An 18,902-nucleotide genomic window follows, 5' to 3' on the forward strand; every position below is an offset into this window, starting at 1 on the left:
TAAACTTTGTGAGATCCTTTCCTTTCATTGCACTGTTTTTTTACTGGAAAACTGCAATGCACTGCCTGTGCAGTCATTATACATGCTGTGTCACTTAAATGCTGTGACATCACTCCTATCTGCTTTGGGATGCGTTCACTCTTGGAGATGGGTAGCCATAATGTTTTTGTTCATGAGTGTATATCGCAATCAATGGAAACAATTGATGAGTCTTTTTTTAAAGAATTGGATAGGAGAAAAGATAATAACCAGTATTAAAAATCATATCAAATGTGCTATTTACAACTGGGCTGCAAATCGAAATGAAGTAAAGCAGTGTACATTAGTAAGTCCACAGAAAAGTTGCAAAATGATGATAACATTCTTATTTACTTAAATTGAATTAAAGGTGAAAAGTCAAATAGGGTATATAGTGGCAAATAGGGTATTAAATTTGGATGGGTAGAAGATGAAACAGAACAGCATTCCAATCAGAAAAAGCTGTAAGTGAAGTGGGAATAACTTAAATAACCTAAATTACATGGAAGTAAAATTTTTTTCTGCCTTTTATTAAATTTACTAATTCTGACGAGCAATCCAAAAAACATTTCTGTGTGCTGAGAGAAGTGAAGAATGATGTTATGAAATGGTGCAACAACAGAATTTTTTTGATTTTTATAAGAAATACTATGCTTTCAGAGAGAATTCATGGAAATATGATTAAACTTTTATTATTTACATTTTAGCACAACTAAAGTTTGTTTTTTAGAGCAGTGGTCTCCAAAATTTTTTGGTCACGCCCCCTTATTTTACTTAAAAAGACTAGCTCTCATCCCAGAATAATAAATTAAATATATAAGTTTAATATATATATTTTTTATTTATAAATCATTTACATGGAAGGCATATAATTTTAAAAGATCAGAATTAAAAAATACAAAATTAAATTGTAGTTCAAGCACAAAATGATATGAAATTATTAATGTAACAAGTGCAGTAAATGTAATGTAATACTATTTGTTTTATTTATAAATAATTTACATGGTATGTATTATATCTAAAATCACACACTGAGTGATCACTGAATTATGATCACCCGTATGAAAACTGAATGCGACCAGTTGACCACGTGAGATACTAGAGTGCGCAGTTAGTTGACCTACGTAGCATAGATAAGGCATCATTGGCTCAGTAGGTAGTAAAATTCCAAGCATGATGGGTAAAAGGAAGGATTTATCAGACTTTGATAAAGGACAGATTGTGGGAGCTTGACGAGCTGGTTCCTTGATTTCCGAAACGGCTGAATTGGTGGGGTGTTTGAGAGCCGCCATTGTTAAAGTGTACCAGGAATGGCATCAAAATGGTCAAACAACAACTCGATGGCAAAATTGCAATGGTCAGCGAAAGGTCGATGTTAGAGGTGAGTTCCGGGTCTGACGACTCGTACAGGTAAACAGGCGCAGCACTGTTGAAGAGTTGACTACCCAATACAACATGGGCCAACCCGGAACAATATCTGGTATGACTATGCATTACACACTCACACGTATGGGCTATACCAGCAGACGATCCCTGCGGCATCCTCTCATAACTAAGGTTCATCGGCGTAAAAGACTCGCCTCGTGCAAAGAGCAAGCAAGTTGGATGTTAGAAGACTGGAAGATGATGTGCTGGTCCGATTCATGTTATTTACTCTACACTGTGGATGGTCGTGTGCAGATTTGGTGTCAACAACATGAGGCTCTTCATCCCTCATGCATGGTATCAAAAGTGTAGGCTGGTGGAGGCAGTTGTATAGTGTGTGGCATGTTTCACTGGCAGGAATTTGGACCCCTGGTGCATGTGGAACAGCGTATCACTAATCTCCGCTATCGTCAACTGCTTGCTGACTGTGTACACCCCACTATGTTACACTTTTTCCCGAATGGTGATGGTGTCTTCCAAGATGACAATGCACCGAGCCATTTGGCACTTGATGTGCAGGAATGGTTTGAGAAACATAGTTCTGACTTCCAGCATATCAATTGGCCTCTGAACTCCACTGATATCAATCCCATAGTGCACTTGTGGGACACTGGAAAGGCATACCAGGTATTTGGATACACCATTCACCTCCATACCTGCATTGTTGACCGCATTACACACAGCTTTGGTTGGCCATACCTCCCGAACGCTTCCGACATCTTGTTGAATCAATGCCACATCGGATAGCTGCTGTACTGAGGGCAAAGGAGGGCCTATGCAGTAGTAGGTGGTAGGTGGTCATAATTCAGTGATCACTTAGTGTATATAAAATCACAATCTAATTCGATACAAAATGAAATTGAAATTTAATTTCATTTTGTATTAAAGTACAAATTAGTATAAATCAAATGAACAGTATTTTTTAGTGGGAACAATGTGCTCGAATATTTTTTCATTATTGCTGCATATCTTGGCTTCATATTTTGGACACAGCTACCTGAAGATCTGTTTCCAAGTTAAATTTATTTCTAAACGTGGTTTTAATAATAGTCATTGCAGAGAAAGTCACCTCACATAGGTACGTTGATGCAAATGGAAGGATTGCATCACTCACTCTGCTTACCAAATCACCCATGGATCCTCTCGCACAGCCCTAGGGCAGGTGCACACCCCATTTTGGAGACCACTGGTTTAGAATATTTTATTGTGTATGTTCTCTTTGATTCAAACTCTTGGCATTTCATTTTGTTTTAAATATAAGCATTTTCTTATATTTTTCTTTTTATTTTCATTATATTTTTACCCTAATACCATCTAAATGAATATATGTTTGCTGGGTTTTGTATAAATTTGCATGTTTTTATGATCTATGAATTAAAAATATTTACATATCATTATATTCTACGAATTGGACTTTTCACTAATTTGGACTACCCTTGTTTGAATTTGTGTATATATGATTTTTGAAGTTATCTTTGTTTAGCTTTTAAGGAAATGACTTTACATGTACATTATTATTCAATGTATATTGAGATACTAAATCAAAAATGAGATAAGTTGGAAAAAAAGAAATATTTAATATGGTATATGATCAATATGAACCTTAATGATATCTGTAGTCTTTTGGGAGGATAAGTTCTAAAAGTTTCTGGTACTGGAGATTGGATTTTATCTCCATTTGTGGCTAGTTCTGTGGCTTCTGTGAACTAGAATGTCTTGTTTTGGCTCTCAATTTTATTCTAAAATATCCCAAAGGGGTGTTCAATTGGATTTTTGTTCTGGATGAAAATTGCAGTGATTTAAGTCCAAAAAAGGCTTATACCCATACCTTTATTATTGCTGTGATATAATCTGGATGAAACTGTTCTTTGGGCATGCATCAACCTCCCCAGATGAATCCCTCTAATGCCTAGACTGTGTAGCTTGATTTATCACTTGACATCATGTTCTATTACTGATGTAAAGTCCAGTGCTTCCATTATCTGCACCAAATGTCATGCATTGCTGGGAGGCAGCTTTTGCTTATAAGCAGCTGTATTGGCAGTATTTATTAGTATTTAGTATAAGTAATGGCTGCGTGGTGCAAGAAAGCCTATGGCTTTCCTGCACCAGCCAAAAAAAAAAAAACCAAACAAACTGATAATTAAAAAAAAAAAAAAAAAAGGAAATTAAACCTATCATCCTATGTGTTTCTCTCACCCGAATGTACTATCCAGATGACCTTTGAATTTCCCCAAACTGTCAGCCTCTACCACCCATGTAGGTAACTTATTCCAGTAATTTATAACTCGCTGGCTAAAATAAAACTTCCTGCAGTCCAATCTAAACATCTTCCCCCCGTAACTTGAATTTATGTCCCCTAGTTCTAGCATCATTTATAATCTTGAAAATTTTGTCCTCATTCATTTTACTGATGCCTCTCAGAGCCTTAAACATCTCTTAATCTCTTCAATGAAGTGTTTTTCTCATGGTTATTGGAGTTATACTTATCCCATATATCACACATTCTGTCAAATGTCTTGAGTGTTCTTATTTAGAGTGCCTTTGATTCCTTCTCATTATTGGTTTCGAGTGATGCATTGCTCTGCGCTTAGTTATGGCACTTCTCTGCCTTAGGATAAAATGGTTGTATTATCTTCTGTCATCCTTTGGTGGAGAGTGTTTCTAGTAGTTGATTTTAAGTTTTTCACTCTTTCTGCTATCTTGTACCATGAAGAGGCACAATATGGTCTAGAAAGCCCTTGTGCCAAAAACTCTTAAAATAACAACAACAATTGCTATCTTGAACGTGCCTATTGTGTATGGTCATATAGCAGTCACGTTCTATCACACTTCATGAAAGAACAAAGTCCTTCACTCATCTCTTTCTAGGTGCCTCCGTAGCCAGGTGGGCAGGAGCGGCAGTGCGTAGCACACACTTCTTGATTAGACCAGGGTTCGAGCCCATGACCACCAAATACAGAGGATGCGGAAAGTTCAGGGAATGACCACCGCATATCCCCGGAGCTATATGGCTTTTGTTGCTAATGCTCCTAAAAACCAAATAACAACAACATAATCTCTTTCTGTTGTGTTTACTTCTTCATTGAGTGTGCATGCTTTTTATATCTTACTTTTAACTGTTACTGCCTGTCATATGACCTGGAATTAGTCATTACTTCCTGGGAGTGAAGTGTTCTAATACATGTTGGAGGATAGTGTATATGTGAAGTCACTTTTTTTTTTATAGCTTATTTTAGACCAGCACATATCTTTAAGGACCATGATATAGTATTTGAGGGGGAGAGAGAGAGAGAGAGAGAGAGAGAGAGAGAGAGAGAGTGTGTGTAAACTTTAAAACCAGAAGTAAATTATTGTTTCAGAGTAGAGATGGCTGGTCTCCCTTACATATGACAGCAATTCATGGGCGAGTTGCACGTGCTCACACACTCTTGCATCATGGTGCCATTGTTGATGCTATGGATAGAAATGGATGTACAGCTCTACATGTGGCTGCATATTATGGTCATGATCTTTTGATTGGTACCTTGCTTAAAGTTGGTTCAGAAGCTAACAAGTAAGGGAATAATTTATAATTAAATGTAACATATGATGCATTAAACTTAGTATTGCATATATCAAATTTCTTTTAATTGTTCACCATTTAAAATTATATTGGATTGTTTCATAAACATATCACAATTCATTTTTTACCAAGCTATTTTTTTAATGAAATTGTTGTTTCAAAAATTGAAAATAAATTTATGCTCATTTTAGTATTTATTCCATAATCAAGCTTAAATCTGAGTGTATGCGTGCGCGAGTGTTTAATATTTAAGGTAAGGATTGTAATGAGGACATTTTGTGCTTGAAATAGCTTTGGAATAGCTTATAGATGAGATAAAATATAGCCACTCCCTGATTAATGTAAGGGCTGTGTTCCGTGGAACTCTACATAGTCGGATTTTACGTTAAGTCGAAATTTCCTCCATACTTGTGCAGCACTCGCAGCTGTGCTCACTGAATTGATTGAATTAAAAAAAGAAATGTTCACCGAACATGTGAATAGAATTATTTATTGTATTTATTAAATTTTTTATCTCATGCGCAGGAAAAATTACAAAAGTGTGAAATTTAAAAAATTTAAAAATTATAAAATTACAAAAAAAAAGAGGAGACAGGCATAACGTCAGTAAGATTTATCTCTTGAGCATCATTGCCAGAATTGAAGTCTTCAGTTGATAAGTACACCGCTGCGGAGGTTGAGGGCTGTGGAGATTTAGAAGGGGTTGGCCGCTTAACCTTACGAAAGAACATATTAATAATGCTTTTTTTCTTTTCATCGTAGATTTCTTTGTAGCAAGCAAGCATATATCATTCACCCCTCTTAACTTTTAAAAATTGTTCGCTGTCAGGATCCATCAAACCTCGCCATTGCCGATGAAATTTCACGAAATGCCATTGCCATCTCTCTGGTGAAGCATCTCAGCTCTTCATTTGGTTCATCTTGAGCTTTGTCAGCATTTTCTTCTTTCACTATCGCTGCCTGCAAGTCAATAAGTTCTTCGTTAGATAATTCCTTCTCTTCCTCTATTAACTCCTCCACATCTTTGGCAACAACCTCCAACTGAAGTAGCTCTGCAATCTTTACAATCTTATCTGTAACCTCTTCATATGATTTGTCTTTTTAAAATCCTTTGAAGCCTCTTATGTGTCTGCCGTGGGCATATTTTCTTCCATGTGCCATTTAAACAACTTTTAGTTGTTTCCCCCAGGCCTTATTAATGTTTAAGATGGCGTGGTAAATATTGTAAGATTTCCAAAAGTCTCTTAACATAAAATTTTTCTCACCATCTACTGCCTGAGCAAATGTTGTGTGCAAATAGCATGCTTTTAAATTTGAAATAACACCCTAATCCATAGGTTGGATGAGTGAAGTCGTGTTTGGCGGTAGGAATATGACTCTCACGTTCGAATTGAAATCATCTAGATGTGTAGGATGTCCAGGAGCATTATCTAATAGAAGCAAATCCTTGAAAGGAACGTCGTTGTCTTTACAATATTTTTCAACCTCAGGAATGAAGCAGCATTTAAAACAATCCTCAAAGAGAGATATTGTTATCTGTGCTCTCTAGTTCGATCAGAAATGCACGGGTAGGGTGGCTTTATTGATGCCCTTAAATGCATGAGGATTTCCAGAATGGAACACAAGCAGTGGTTTTAATCTGTAATCTCCGGCTGCATTAGCCCCAAGCAAGAGCGTGGCCCTATCTTTTGACACCTTGAAACCTGGCATTGTCTTTTCCTCTTTGACAATGGCCCCAGGTGCCAAGCGATTTATTAGTGACTAAGCGATTCCCAGCGATTTATAGAGAGTTAGAAAAAAAATATATCCGTTTCTTTAATTTTCATCATTAACTTACTTTGATTTTTTGCGAAACAGCTCTTTGTCTTACAAGCAGTAAGTGAAGACACAGGAAGGAAACTCACCTTTCTTATTTTTTCTCTTAATCTCACTTTACTAACCTAACACAGTAGCCGCTTGGTCACTAAGTGGCACTGCTCTTGCCTCCACGTGGTGGGGTTGGTAACCTGGGAGAGGAAAGTAACACTCCCAGGGCCAAAAGAGCAAACATGAGTAGTAAAATAACTACTGATACTACAGGGCTTCAAGAGAAAGCCCTACCAAGTAGAGATACAGAAAAGACAAAGGCAAAGAGACAGAGGACTGATATGGACCCACCAAAAATACCGACATACATTGTTATACATGCGACAGGAGATCAGACATTGGGACGTATGTCTCCCTTCGTAATTCAGAAAACGTTAGAGGGTCTAGTAGGATCTCCCAAGTCTGTTCGACGCCTGAGATCCGGGGACATACTAGTAGAAACAGAAAGTCCTAATCACTCCCAGAAGTTGCTAGCTACGACAATCTTTGGAGGATTACCAGTAGTTGTAACACCACACAACACGCTGAATTCTTCCAGAGGAGTGATCTCCGAGTGGGACCTCTTAAATGTGTCAGAAGAAGAGCTCACAGAAGAATTAAGACGCCAAGGGATAACAGCAGTGAAGAGAATCAATATCCGAAGGGATGGAAATATAATTCTAACAAGAACTCTAATCATAACCTTTAATACTCTGAAACCTCCAACAACAGTCAAAGCAGGATATCTGAACTGCCAAGTAAGACAGTACATACCAAATCCATTGCGATGTTACAAATGTCAGAAATTTGGACATTCGCAAATGGCATGCAGAAACTCGGCTACCTGTGCAAAATGTGGTTCTAAAGAACACGAGACTACAGATTGCTCTGCCAACACCTTGATATGTACAAACTGTAAAGGGGAACATCCAGCCTACTCAAAAACATGTGAAAAATGGAAACAAGAGAAACTAATTCAGAAATACAAAACAGAACACAACACAACGTACCAAGAAGCAAGAAGGATAATACAGCCATGGCCTACAAACAAGCCATCATATGCACAAGCAGTGATCAAATACAAATCAGTAGAAGTGCAAACCGAAATTTCCATGCTGCCAAAAGAATCACTTAGTGAAATGAAGACACAAAAACAGGAGAAAATAGTGAGTACTCCAATTTCTATTCACACAGAACAAATACCAACAAATCAGCACCACAACAAAGACCGAAGTAAACCTACAAACACCAAAGCAACCGAACAGATGGACATAGGAAAAATAAACACATCTGAAGAACCAGTACTAGAAATTTTCACAGAAGAAGATATGGACATGGACAGGCCTCAATACCCTAAAAAAGATAAGACAAAATATAAGAATGTTCCATTTCGGAAGCAACCCGAAAGCCCTAGAAAAACCAAATAATGGATCAGTTCATCCAGTGGAACTGTAGAGGACTACGAACCAATTACGACGATGTCCAGTATCTAATTACACACCATACGCCAATATGCTTCTGTCTTCAAGAGACATACCTTAGACAACAAGAAACTCTTTCAGTAAAAAATTATACAATGTATAGGAAAGACAGAATAAGAGATGGGCCAACACATGGAGGAGTAGCCATCTTGGCTCATAACCACATCCCAACTGAACACATTCCTTTAAACAGCAACCTCGAAGTGATAGCTGTAAGAATAAAACTAAGATTTCTGGTAACCATCTGTTCAGTGTACCTTCCACCAGGACCAGATATAACATTTGAAGAAATAGACCAACTAATTTCCGAACTCCAATCACCTTTCTGTATAATGGGAGATATGAATGGGCACAGTCATCTGTGGGGAAACACTGACATCAACAGACGAGGACGAATAATAGAAAGAATAATAGATCACCATAATCTTTCTCTACTTAACAACGGTAAACATACTTATTTTCACTTTCCTAGTCGTACAACCTCAGCAATAGACCTAACCATATGCACCCCTTCACTCCTACCAGAGTTAAAGTGGCAAGTAATAGAAAACCCATACAGCAGTGACCACTACCCAGTAATCACCACACTGATCAGGAACCTTCCCTGCCATCCCACCAGACCATCCCGCTGGAAAATAGAAAAGGGCAACTGGAAAAAATTTAGAGAACTCGCAATATTTAATCCACAAAGCATTCAAGAAAAACCAGTCGATGAAGCTGTGAAATACGTCACGGATACCTTAATACAGGCAGCTGAGCAAACAATACCCAGAACTTCAACTCGTTTTCTGCTACATCCAAAATCCTGGTGGAATGAAGACTGCATGACAAAAAAAAGACAACAAAACAAAGCATGGAATAAGTTCCGGAGATATCCTACAACGGATAATCTCCTAAAATATAAACAAGCACGAGCGCTAGCCAGGTATACCAGGAAACAAGCCAAAAAAAATTCCTGGATCCAGTTTACTTCCTCAATAAATAGAACAACAGATACACAGACAATATGGAATAAAATACAGAAAATGAACGGGAAATACAAAAACCAACCATCCTTAGTATTACACTGGAATGGAGAAAGCATTACAGAATCTTCAGAGACAGCTAATATACTAGGAGAAACATTTGCCAGAGTATCGTCAAAACAATCATATCGTGAAGAATTTTTGACCTATAAAGAGAAAACTGAAAAAAAACAGAATTAATTTTAACACCAAACATATTGAATCCTATAACCAACCAATTACATTGCATGAATTACGTGAAGCATTATCAAAAACAAAACCAAGTGCAGTTGGACCAGACGACATACATTATGATATGCTTAAACATCTGAAGCAAAAAGAAATAGAAAACCTTCTTAAACTGTACAATCGCATTTTCCAAGAAGAGCAATATCCTGAAGCATGGCATCATGCAATAGTATTAGCTTTCCAAAAACCTAAACAATTATCGACCGATAGCACTCACTAGCTGCTTGAGCAAAGTTTTGGAGAAAATAATCAACAAACGATTAATCTGGTTTTTAGAAACAACCAACTGGTTCAACAGTATGCAATGCGGGTTTAGAAGTAATAGATCTACCTTAGATCACCTTGTAAGAATGGAAACAGACATAAGAGATACATTTATAAGTTCAAAACATATGGTTACCGTATTTTTTGATATAGAAAAGGCATATGACACAGCATGGAGATACGGTATACTAAAAGACATCCACGATACAGGCCTCAGAGGACATTTACCGCATTTCATCCAAAACTTTATGAAAAATAGAACATTTCAGGTCAGAGTACAGAACACCATGTCAAAAACCTATAAACAAGAAGAAGGAGTTCCCCAGGGATCTGTCCTCAGTGCTATACTATTCGTCATAAAAATTAATGGCATCACAAAACAACTGCCATCCACGGTGTCGCATGCACTATATGTAGATGACTTCAGTATATCGTATCAAGCACAGAATATGGGAACGATAGAAAGGCAACTACAATGCGCAATTAACAGAATCAGTAGTTGGGCCCAGACAAACGGATTTAGAATTTCACAACAAAAAACAATCTGCGTACATTTCTGTAGAAATGTACGCAGTATTATGCCTTGTGCATTTATTTATTTTAAATTTCTGTAGAAAAAGAAACTTACATCCCGACCCTGAACTAACAATAGAAGGTCACAAAATACCCGTCAAACAAAGCGTAAAATTTCTTGGACTCATTTTAGACAACAAGTTAACTTTCGTAGAGCATATAAAGCAATTAAGAATAAAATGTATGAGACGACTTAACATCCTTAAAGTCTTAACATCAGTATCTTGGGGAGCAGACCGTTATACCCTGCTCAATCTGTACAAAACACTAGTAAGATCAATAATAGATTATGGAGCACCTGTTTATGCTTCCGCCAAAAAGAGCGCCCTCAAATGGTTAGATCCAATTCACCATAGTGCAATACGAATAGCAACAGGAGCCTTTCGCACATCACCTTCATTTAGTCTTTATACAGAAGCTAATGAACTACCATTGTTCCTCAGGAGACAACAGCTGGCCCTACTCTATGCATACAAGATAAGATCCTTAAGAAACCATCCGACTTGGACATCATTATTCTCACCAAAATGGGAAAACATATATAGGAATCGCAAAAGTGCGAACAAGCCTCTAGGAATCAGACTACAAGAACTGCTGACAACATATGATCTTAACGTAGATAATGTTGCAAATCTTGAAAGGCACATAATACCACCATGGATAAACCACTCCACAACTTGTGAACTCTCCACACAAACATGGAATAAAAATAACTTGTCAGACATTAACTTTCAACAACTGCATGCAGCACATAGAACTAAATATCCCAACCATGTACCAATATATACAGATGGATCAAAATCAGAGAACCACGTAGGAGCATCGGCAGTATTCCCAGACACTACACTGGCACGCCAACTTCCAAAAGAATGCAGTGTCTACACTGCAGAATTAGTAGCAGTTCAGATAGCCCTGGAGTACTTCAGAACCACATATCATTTGAGAACAGTAATATATTCTGATTCATTAAGTGCAATATAAGCCATTCAAACCACGACCAATATAACCCATTCAGCTCTCGTGCAAATTAAACAGATATTAACAGACTTAACAAAAGAAAAACAAGAAATACTTTTCTGCTGGATACCAGGACACAAAGGGATAAAAGGAAACGAAGAAGCTGACAGAATTGCAAAATCAACAACTAACCTTCAGAAACAACCTTTCCCAGTGCCGTATCAGGATTACAAACCAATCATTCAAAACCGCTCTCTAACACAATGGCAAGAACTCTGGCAAAAACAAACTTCAAATAAATTATATGAAATAAAACCAAAAGTTGAACTTTGGAAAACAAGCACAAGGAAATCAAGGAGAGAGGAAGTCGTTCTGACCAGACTACGAATTGGACATACACACATTACACATGGCTATTTACTATGTGCCGAAGAACCTCCAAGATGTCAAACATGCAATACTACCCAAACAATCAGACATATACTCATAGAATGCCCAACCTATGAAAATGATCGACGAAAGATTTTCTCATCATTATATAAAGGAAATCAAGACATCACCCTCAGAGATATCCTAGGTGACAAGGAACGGGTATCAGATATTTTCAGATTCATGCAGATAATCAACGTCTACCATCTACTGTAAATAATGACAGGGTATATAATCACAGAAAATATTTACTCCTGTGCTTTCGACCAAGATATACAGAATGAATATCCATACAAAGACATAATATAACAAATGAACTGGCGCACTATGATCTCCGTTGTCAATGTGCCAGTAAACAACCAACCAAACAAACAAACAAACAAACATCTTTGACAATGCATGTTCGATCCTGCATTTTTTTCCAATACAGAGCAGTCTCGTCAATGTTAAAAATTTGCTGTGTTGAATGGGCGCCTTCATCAGTTTTTTCCAACACATCACAAAATTTCTCTGCAGCTGCAGAAAATGCAGTGACGACTTCACCGCTTACTTTAATGTTTTTGAAACCAGCACTATGCCTGAACCCATTAAACCACCCATTTCTTGCCATGAAGTTGGCTTGGGGTTCACCGTACTTATCCTTAATATCTTCATAAATACTTCTTGCTTTTGCTTGAATGGCCATTGGACTCAGGGGCACTTGCTTCTAAATCTGATTTTCCATCCATATTATTAATAGCTGTTCCATCTTCGACACAGCACTTGAACACTGTTTGGTGAACACTGTTGATCTTAAGTGATCAACAGTGTTGATCCTTTGATGTTTTTTTATACGCACACTGTCCTTTAAAATAGTATTCACTGTTGAAGCAGCGAGACCTAATTCTCTTGCAATAGATGACAAACTTTGTCCTGCTTCATACTTCTTAATTATTTTCATCTTTATTTCTAAATCAATTTTGTTTCGTTTCCTAGCACTGCCAGCACTTGTACTTTCCGTTGGTCCCTTTTCCTTCATCATTGTAATACGTAAATAGGAATGAAGAAAAGTTTCTGAAAATTTGTTTTTTAAATGATTGAAGATTTCAGTGAAGAGGAACACATTTCACCATAATACTGTAACGTAGAAATCCAGAATTCCAGTTATTGGGATTATCGCAAATGCAATAAGATCGAGTTTACTACCCATTTATAATAGATTGTTCTAACAGAAAAACCCAATAAACCGGAAAGTGCAAATTGTTTTTATTGTTTTTTGGTCGTGATCTCCAGAAACGTCCTTTAGAAAAATATCACAAAGGCATTCAAAATTGATTCTTATAATGGAACATGTGATAGCGATGAAAGTGTAGTGCAATTTCCATTAAAAATATGACCTTTTAGAGATAAATAGCTTAGTAATATAGCGAAATTTTCAACTTCCAAGGACGTGGAACGAATTAAAAAAAACAAAAAACAATGTTATTAGATTCACATTTCGATATTTTCACAATACGTCCATTTATCCCTACAGATGCAAAATACGTTTCCACGAGTGTTTTCAGTTTGCACTGGCCGGAAAAAACTTGCGTAAAGTCGAATTTGTGTAAGTCGAATATTATGTAAGTCGGGGAGTTCCTGTAATAATAATATTTTTTTAATAATCTCAGGTTGAGTGCATAGGATTAAATGGGAGACCTCAGAACAGAGAGCTAACAAATCTTCAAGGTTTTAATTATTAAATTTATGGAAAGCACAATTCAGATTTTTATAGCAACACATTTTTCTTAAATGAATCTGTCTGCATTCTTTGTTTTGTAACCACTTGTCTGTATTGAGATCAGGGTTATTCATTAGCCATACTGTACAATTTGGTGAATGGTGATTTAATTTCACTTGTCTATTCAGGTTTGAAGTTAACTTTGTTGAATTCCAGAGATTCTCTAAGAGAGAAACTCTAATGGCAGTGAAAACCCAGATGTTAACATGGTATAATTCTTCTTTCACCATGAAGTTAATCTTACTTACTGTGAAATGGTGTGCAAGAGGGAGAAAATGAAATTTGCAAAGAAGCTGGGATTTGGACAGAGAGGTGGAAAATTTAGAATATTTCCAGGCCCGTTTAAGGATCTAGGTCTTTATAGTGATATTTGGTTATAGGCAGAGATTAGCAGAATTCATGGTTCCAGGAAAAATAAAAATATTAATGTATTTTAAAATAATCTTCATATTTTTAATTTTTGCTAGATCAAAAATGAGATATAACAAAAACAATGTAATTTCACCTACTTTGGTGATTTACTATGAACTGAAATGATGCTTTGCACTAACTTCATCATTTTTACTAGATCTTAATTTCACTAGCCAGGAACTTTTATATATTCTTTTGCCAGGATGCTGTACATGGGTTTTGAAGCTGAGTTTCAAGTCTAAAAAGATTTCCAAGAAGCTGAAATTAAAAACTGTACTTACAGGTTGGCCTTGAACAAGGATTGGTAAAAGAGAAAATCTCAAAGCTAGTGAGAAATTCATGCATTGAGTTTTAGCTGAATTCACTTCTAGGTTAAAGACTGTAATATAATTAAAGTTTGAGATGGTAGAATAAATTTTGAATATTTCTTTGTCTAGTACTGAGGAAATTTCCAGTTTGAGGGCGTAGGCCTAATGAAGAGGATGCCATTGGCATTTGAATAAAATTCCTGGTTTTTATTAAGAAAAAGGTGTAAAGATGGCGGTGAAGAGTAGGGCTGATAAGGAACAGTCTTAACGGGAACCCTGTCTTGGAATCATCAGTTAATAATTGATCCTCAAATTTGAAACGAAGTACTCTCTTTGACAGATTGAGCTTAATAAAAGATAGCAGAAGATTTTTGATTAGAAAGAATTGTTCAAGGAGGGAATTAATGGAAATAGAGTTAAATCTAGTGGATACGTTACAGGCAATAGCACCTTCATGCTATTGCTCTTGATTTTAACTGTTAATAATGTTAAGAATTAGGGCCTCTAAGCATGCTATAGTAGACACGTTTTCTCATTTTACAGTTGCAGGAATTGATCTTTCAGTAAATATTTGGGCTGATAAATTGTGAGGCATACTGTCTAAAGGCAAATTGAAGAGACTAAGATTGGTTGAAAATCTGCCAGGTTGATTTGTGTGTTTCTTTTAGGCACAGGATTCATTCTGTACTCGAGTCAAGAAGGAGGAACCTAACCTTCTGCACACATTCTGTTGACTAAGACTATGAAGACTTCAGTGCAATAATAACTAGTAATTTAAGGGCATAGCTTGGAAATTGATCTGTTTGAGACTAGAATAGTTGGGTAACTGATTTATTATGATTTGTTATTCAGTCACTCAGTCAGTTCTTGCTTGGCAATATTGATCCTGTTTGAGACTCAGACTCTGCATGTTAAAAGAGTCATCACCCCATGGTGAATTCATCACTGCTTCATGCAAGGAGAATCAAAGAATGTGGTTGGCCCATTCCACTATCTGTACCGTGCTTTGGTATGAGGAGCAGCTGAAAAGAGTTTCCTTTTATCAGCCAACTTACTGAAAGTGTGGATCAGTGGCTTCTATTTATAATTTCAGTGAGGAGATTTGTTTTTGCTTAAAAACTCCAGAGAACCTTGTTTTTCCACAATGTTTTTAGAGTGATGCAAAGGTCTTGCCTGACCAACTTGATTGGATACTATGATGCAGTCACAAAAGAACTGGATGCAGGGAATAACTTTGATATTATATACTTGGATCTTAGAAAGGCTTTTGATACTGTTGCACATGGAAGACTGCTACACAAATTGGAGCAGTGTGACATTGGAGGCAAATTGCTGCTATGGATAAAGGGGTGGTTGAGGGGGAGAAGACAGAGAGTGGTAATCAATGGACACTGCTCATCGTGGACTGATGTTATTAGTGGAGTCCCTCAGGGCTCAGTGTTGGGTCCATTATTGTTTTCTGTATTTATAAATGATATTGATGATGGTATATCGGGCTTAATGTCCAAGTTTGCAGATGATACAAAGGTTGGCAGGGTTGTCAAGGACACTACTGACACTATGCTGCTGCAACAGGATCTGGAAAGGTTGAGCAGATGGGCTGAGAGGTGGCAAATGAAGTTTAACATTGACAAATGTAAAGTACTACACATGGGAAACAGCAACCCCAGAGCAACGTATCAACTCTGTGGTACTACACTGACAGTGGTAGAGAATGAAAGGGACTTGGGGGTGGTTGTGCAGGCAGATATGAAGTTCTCTGAGCAGTGCAGACGGGCTGCAAGAGTAGCTCATGGAGTATTGTCAATGATATACAGGAATTTTTCCAGCAGGGATAAGGAGGTGATTATTCCATTGTATAAGGCGATGGTCAGGCCACACCTAGAGTACTGTATACAGGTCTGGAGGCCTCATTTCAAGAAGGATGTAGAGCTGCTGGAACGAGTACAGAGAAGGGCAACAAGATTAGTGAATGGAACAAAGGGGTGCTCTTACGAAGAAAGGCTTAAGTTTTGCAAATTACAGTGTCTGGAGACGAGGTGATCTGATAGAGGTGTATAAAGCCTTGAATGGTTTAAGCATGCTCAATGCTGATGGGATTCTTCCTCTAGCTCAGAAAAATCACCTGAGAGGGCATAAATTCAAATTGAGGAAAGACAGATGTAGGATAGACGTGCGGAAATTTGCCTTTAGCCAGCGGGTGGTTGGTTGGTGGAACAGACTTCCATCCCTTGTGGTGGAGGTTGATAGCCTAAATAAGTTAAGGCTCAGCTGGACAGGTATTTTGAACGAACAGAGGGGTGAAGTGGAAGTGGTTTTTTTTTTTTTTTTTTTTTTTTTTTGGCTGATGCTGCATAAGCTTGCTTTCTTGCATCAAATGCCTCTACTAATGCTAATGCTAATGCTAAATTATCATGTCTTGGGCATTACAATTTGGATAATGATATTGGTCCATTGCAAAGCTAACACATGGCAGTTTGCTAAGGAATATTTATGGGAGAATTCTAAGGATACATTTCAAATAGAAATTTTGCAGTTGGACTGTTTATGATTTCTGGATTTAAAATCCTTTTGACCCTCCTGGACAAGTTGTTCTGGGCAGACAATGCATTAGTTTGGGTGATACAAGTTTGAAGGCCGAATGGGCTAGCCAGGTGGGTAGAGTGCCTGCCTGGCAACCCAAAGGTCATGGGTTTGAATCCTGCCTTGGGCTTGGATCAGAGTAAAATGCAAAAACTTTGGGAGGTCTATTATGGCCACAGAAGCCGATTCGCCAACAACTAACAAAAAAAAAAAAAAAACAAACAAACCAAGTTTGAAGGAGTATACTAAAGGCAGGTGGTCAGAATTAAAATAGTTTTTATCTGCTTCTCTAGCATCACTGCAGGAAAGACTTGAAAACATCCTATCAAATCGTTGCTTGAGCAGTGTGGGCAGAACAATAAAACCTAGACTTACCTAGATTATTAACTAGGTTATTCCATGTCTCCAGCATCTGGAGACTAGGCACCTGTGAGGTGATCTGATTGAGGTGTACGAGGCGTTGAATTGTTTCAGCAGGCTCAGTGCTGATGGGATACTTCCACTTGCTCAGATTAAGAACCTGAGGGGGCATGGATTCAAATTGAGGAAAGACAGTTGTAGAATAATGTGCAGAAGTTTGCATTTAGCCAGCAGGTAGTTGATTGCTGGAACAGACTTCTATTTGTTGTTGTGGAAGTTGATAGCTTAAATAAATTTAAGGCTGAACTAGATAAACATTTCGAGTGACCGGATGGGTGAAATGGGAAGGTTTTTTTTTTGGCTGATGCTCTATAAGCTTGTTTTCTTGCATCATATGCCTCAGCTAATGCTAATGTCTGAATGACAGCTGGAAGGTTGAAGTCGCCTATAATGATTTTGAAGCCATTTGCATTGCAAGTCAGTTGAGCCATTTGTTGTTGTTATTTGGTTTTCAGGAGCATTAGCAACTAAGGCGTATTGCTCCGGGGATGCGGTGGTCATTCCCTGACCTTTCTGCATTCTCCGTATTTGATGGTCATGGGCTCAAACCCCAGTCTAATCAGAGCCAGTTGTCAGAGGTAAGACAAGTAACTGGAAGTATGAGGTAAACAGCACAGACCATTACTGTGAGACATTATGGCTTTGAAATTGTCTTCAAATCTAATAACTTTTTAATATCTGTAATTGGATTGAAATTCCTCCACCTTGTTTGTTTGGCTGACTAAATGATTTATCATGATAGCCAAAGTAGAATGCTAATGATTGCAGTGATTCTGTCTCTCTCAGCCAAGTTTCCAAGGTTGACAAATTAAAAGGGTCTAAATATAATATTTGATACAACAATTTGATTTTTTTTTTTTTCTGACAGTCCTGATATTTTGTGAATAGATGTGTAGTTTTAGAGGAGATGTAATTCTAATGATAACATTTAGATAAGAAAACTGTTTGGGTACCAAGTGTAGTTCAATTTTGTACAAATTTACTTTGAAACTGTCTATTGGAACAGTTGTACCAAGAAGTTAGAGAAGGGCAACAGGGTTGGTGAGAGGAACAAAGAGGTGCTCTTACCAAGAGAGGCTTAAGTTCTGCAAGTTGCAGCATCTGGAGATTAGGCACCTGTGAGGTGATCTGATTGAGGTGTATAAGGCCTTGAATGGTTTCAGTAGGCTCAGTACTGATGGGATACTTCTGCTTTTTCAGATTAAGAACCTTAAGGGGCATAGATTCAAATTGAGGAAAGACAGTTGTAGAATAGAATGTGCGGAAGTTTGCCTTTAACCAGTGGGTAGATTGCTGGGTGAAATGGGAAGAGTTTTTTTTTTTTTTTTTTGGCTAATACTGTATAAGCTTGCTTTCTTGTATCATATGCCTCAACTAATGCCAAATGCTAAAAATGTTATTCTAACTATAATAGGCAGTAGCTTTAGGCTATCAACTGGAAGAGACTCCCTACTGCTTGATTTGTTGGGACATCGATTGCTTTGACAGTTAGGAGGTAGAACTCTAGTGTGACCTCTTTCTGCCCAATTTTCTTTCTCGGACATTTTCCAGAACCTTAATATTTTGAGTCTGTTAAAGGATATTGGGCTAAACCTGAATTTTACTTTGATA

General features: G+C 37.4%; 1 protein-coding gene across 1 annotated transcript in view; it reads left to right on the top strand.

The window, feature by feature from the left end:
- LOC150090449 (uncharacterized) overlaps nucleotides 1-18,902 on the top strand; it is a 420,985-nt gene that overhangs the window by 113,706 nt on the left and 288,377 nt on the right. Inside the window, exon 7 of the mRNA XM_090390317.1 lies at nucleotides 4,806-4,999. Within this exon, the coding sequence (XP_090246443.1) occupies nucleotides 4,806-4,999 (194 nt within the window). The remainder of the gene's footprint in view (nucleotides 1-4,805; nucleotides 5,000-18,902) is intronic.

Source organism: Mastigoproctus giganteus, chromosome 2 (genome assembly GCF_048544385.1).
Source record: "Mastigoproctus giganteus isolate SK-2022 chromosome 2, ASM4854438v1, whole genome shotgun sequence".
Lineage (NCBI taxonomy): Eukaryota > Metazoa > Arthropoda > Arachnida > Uropygi > Thelyphonidae > Mastigoproctus > Mastigoproctus giganteus.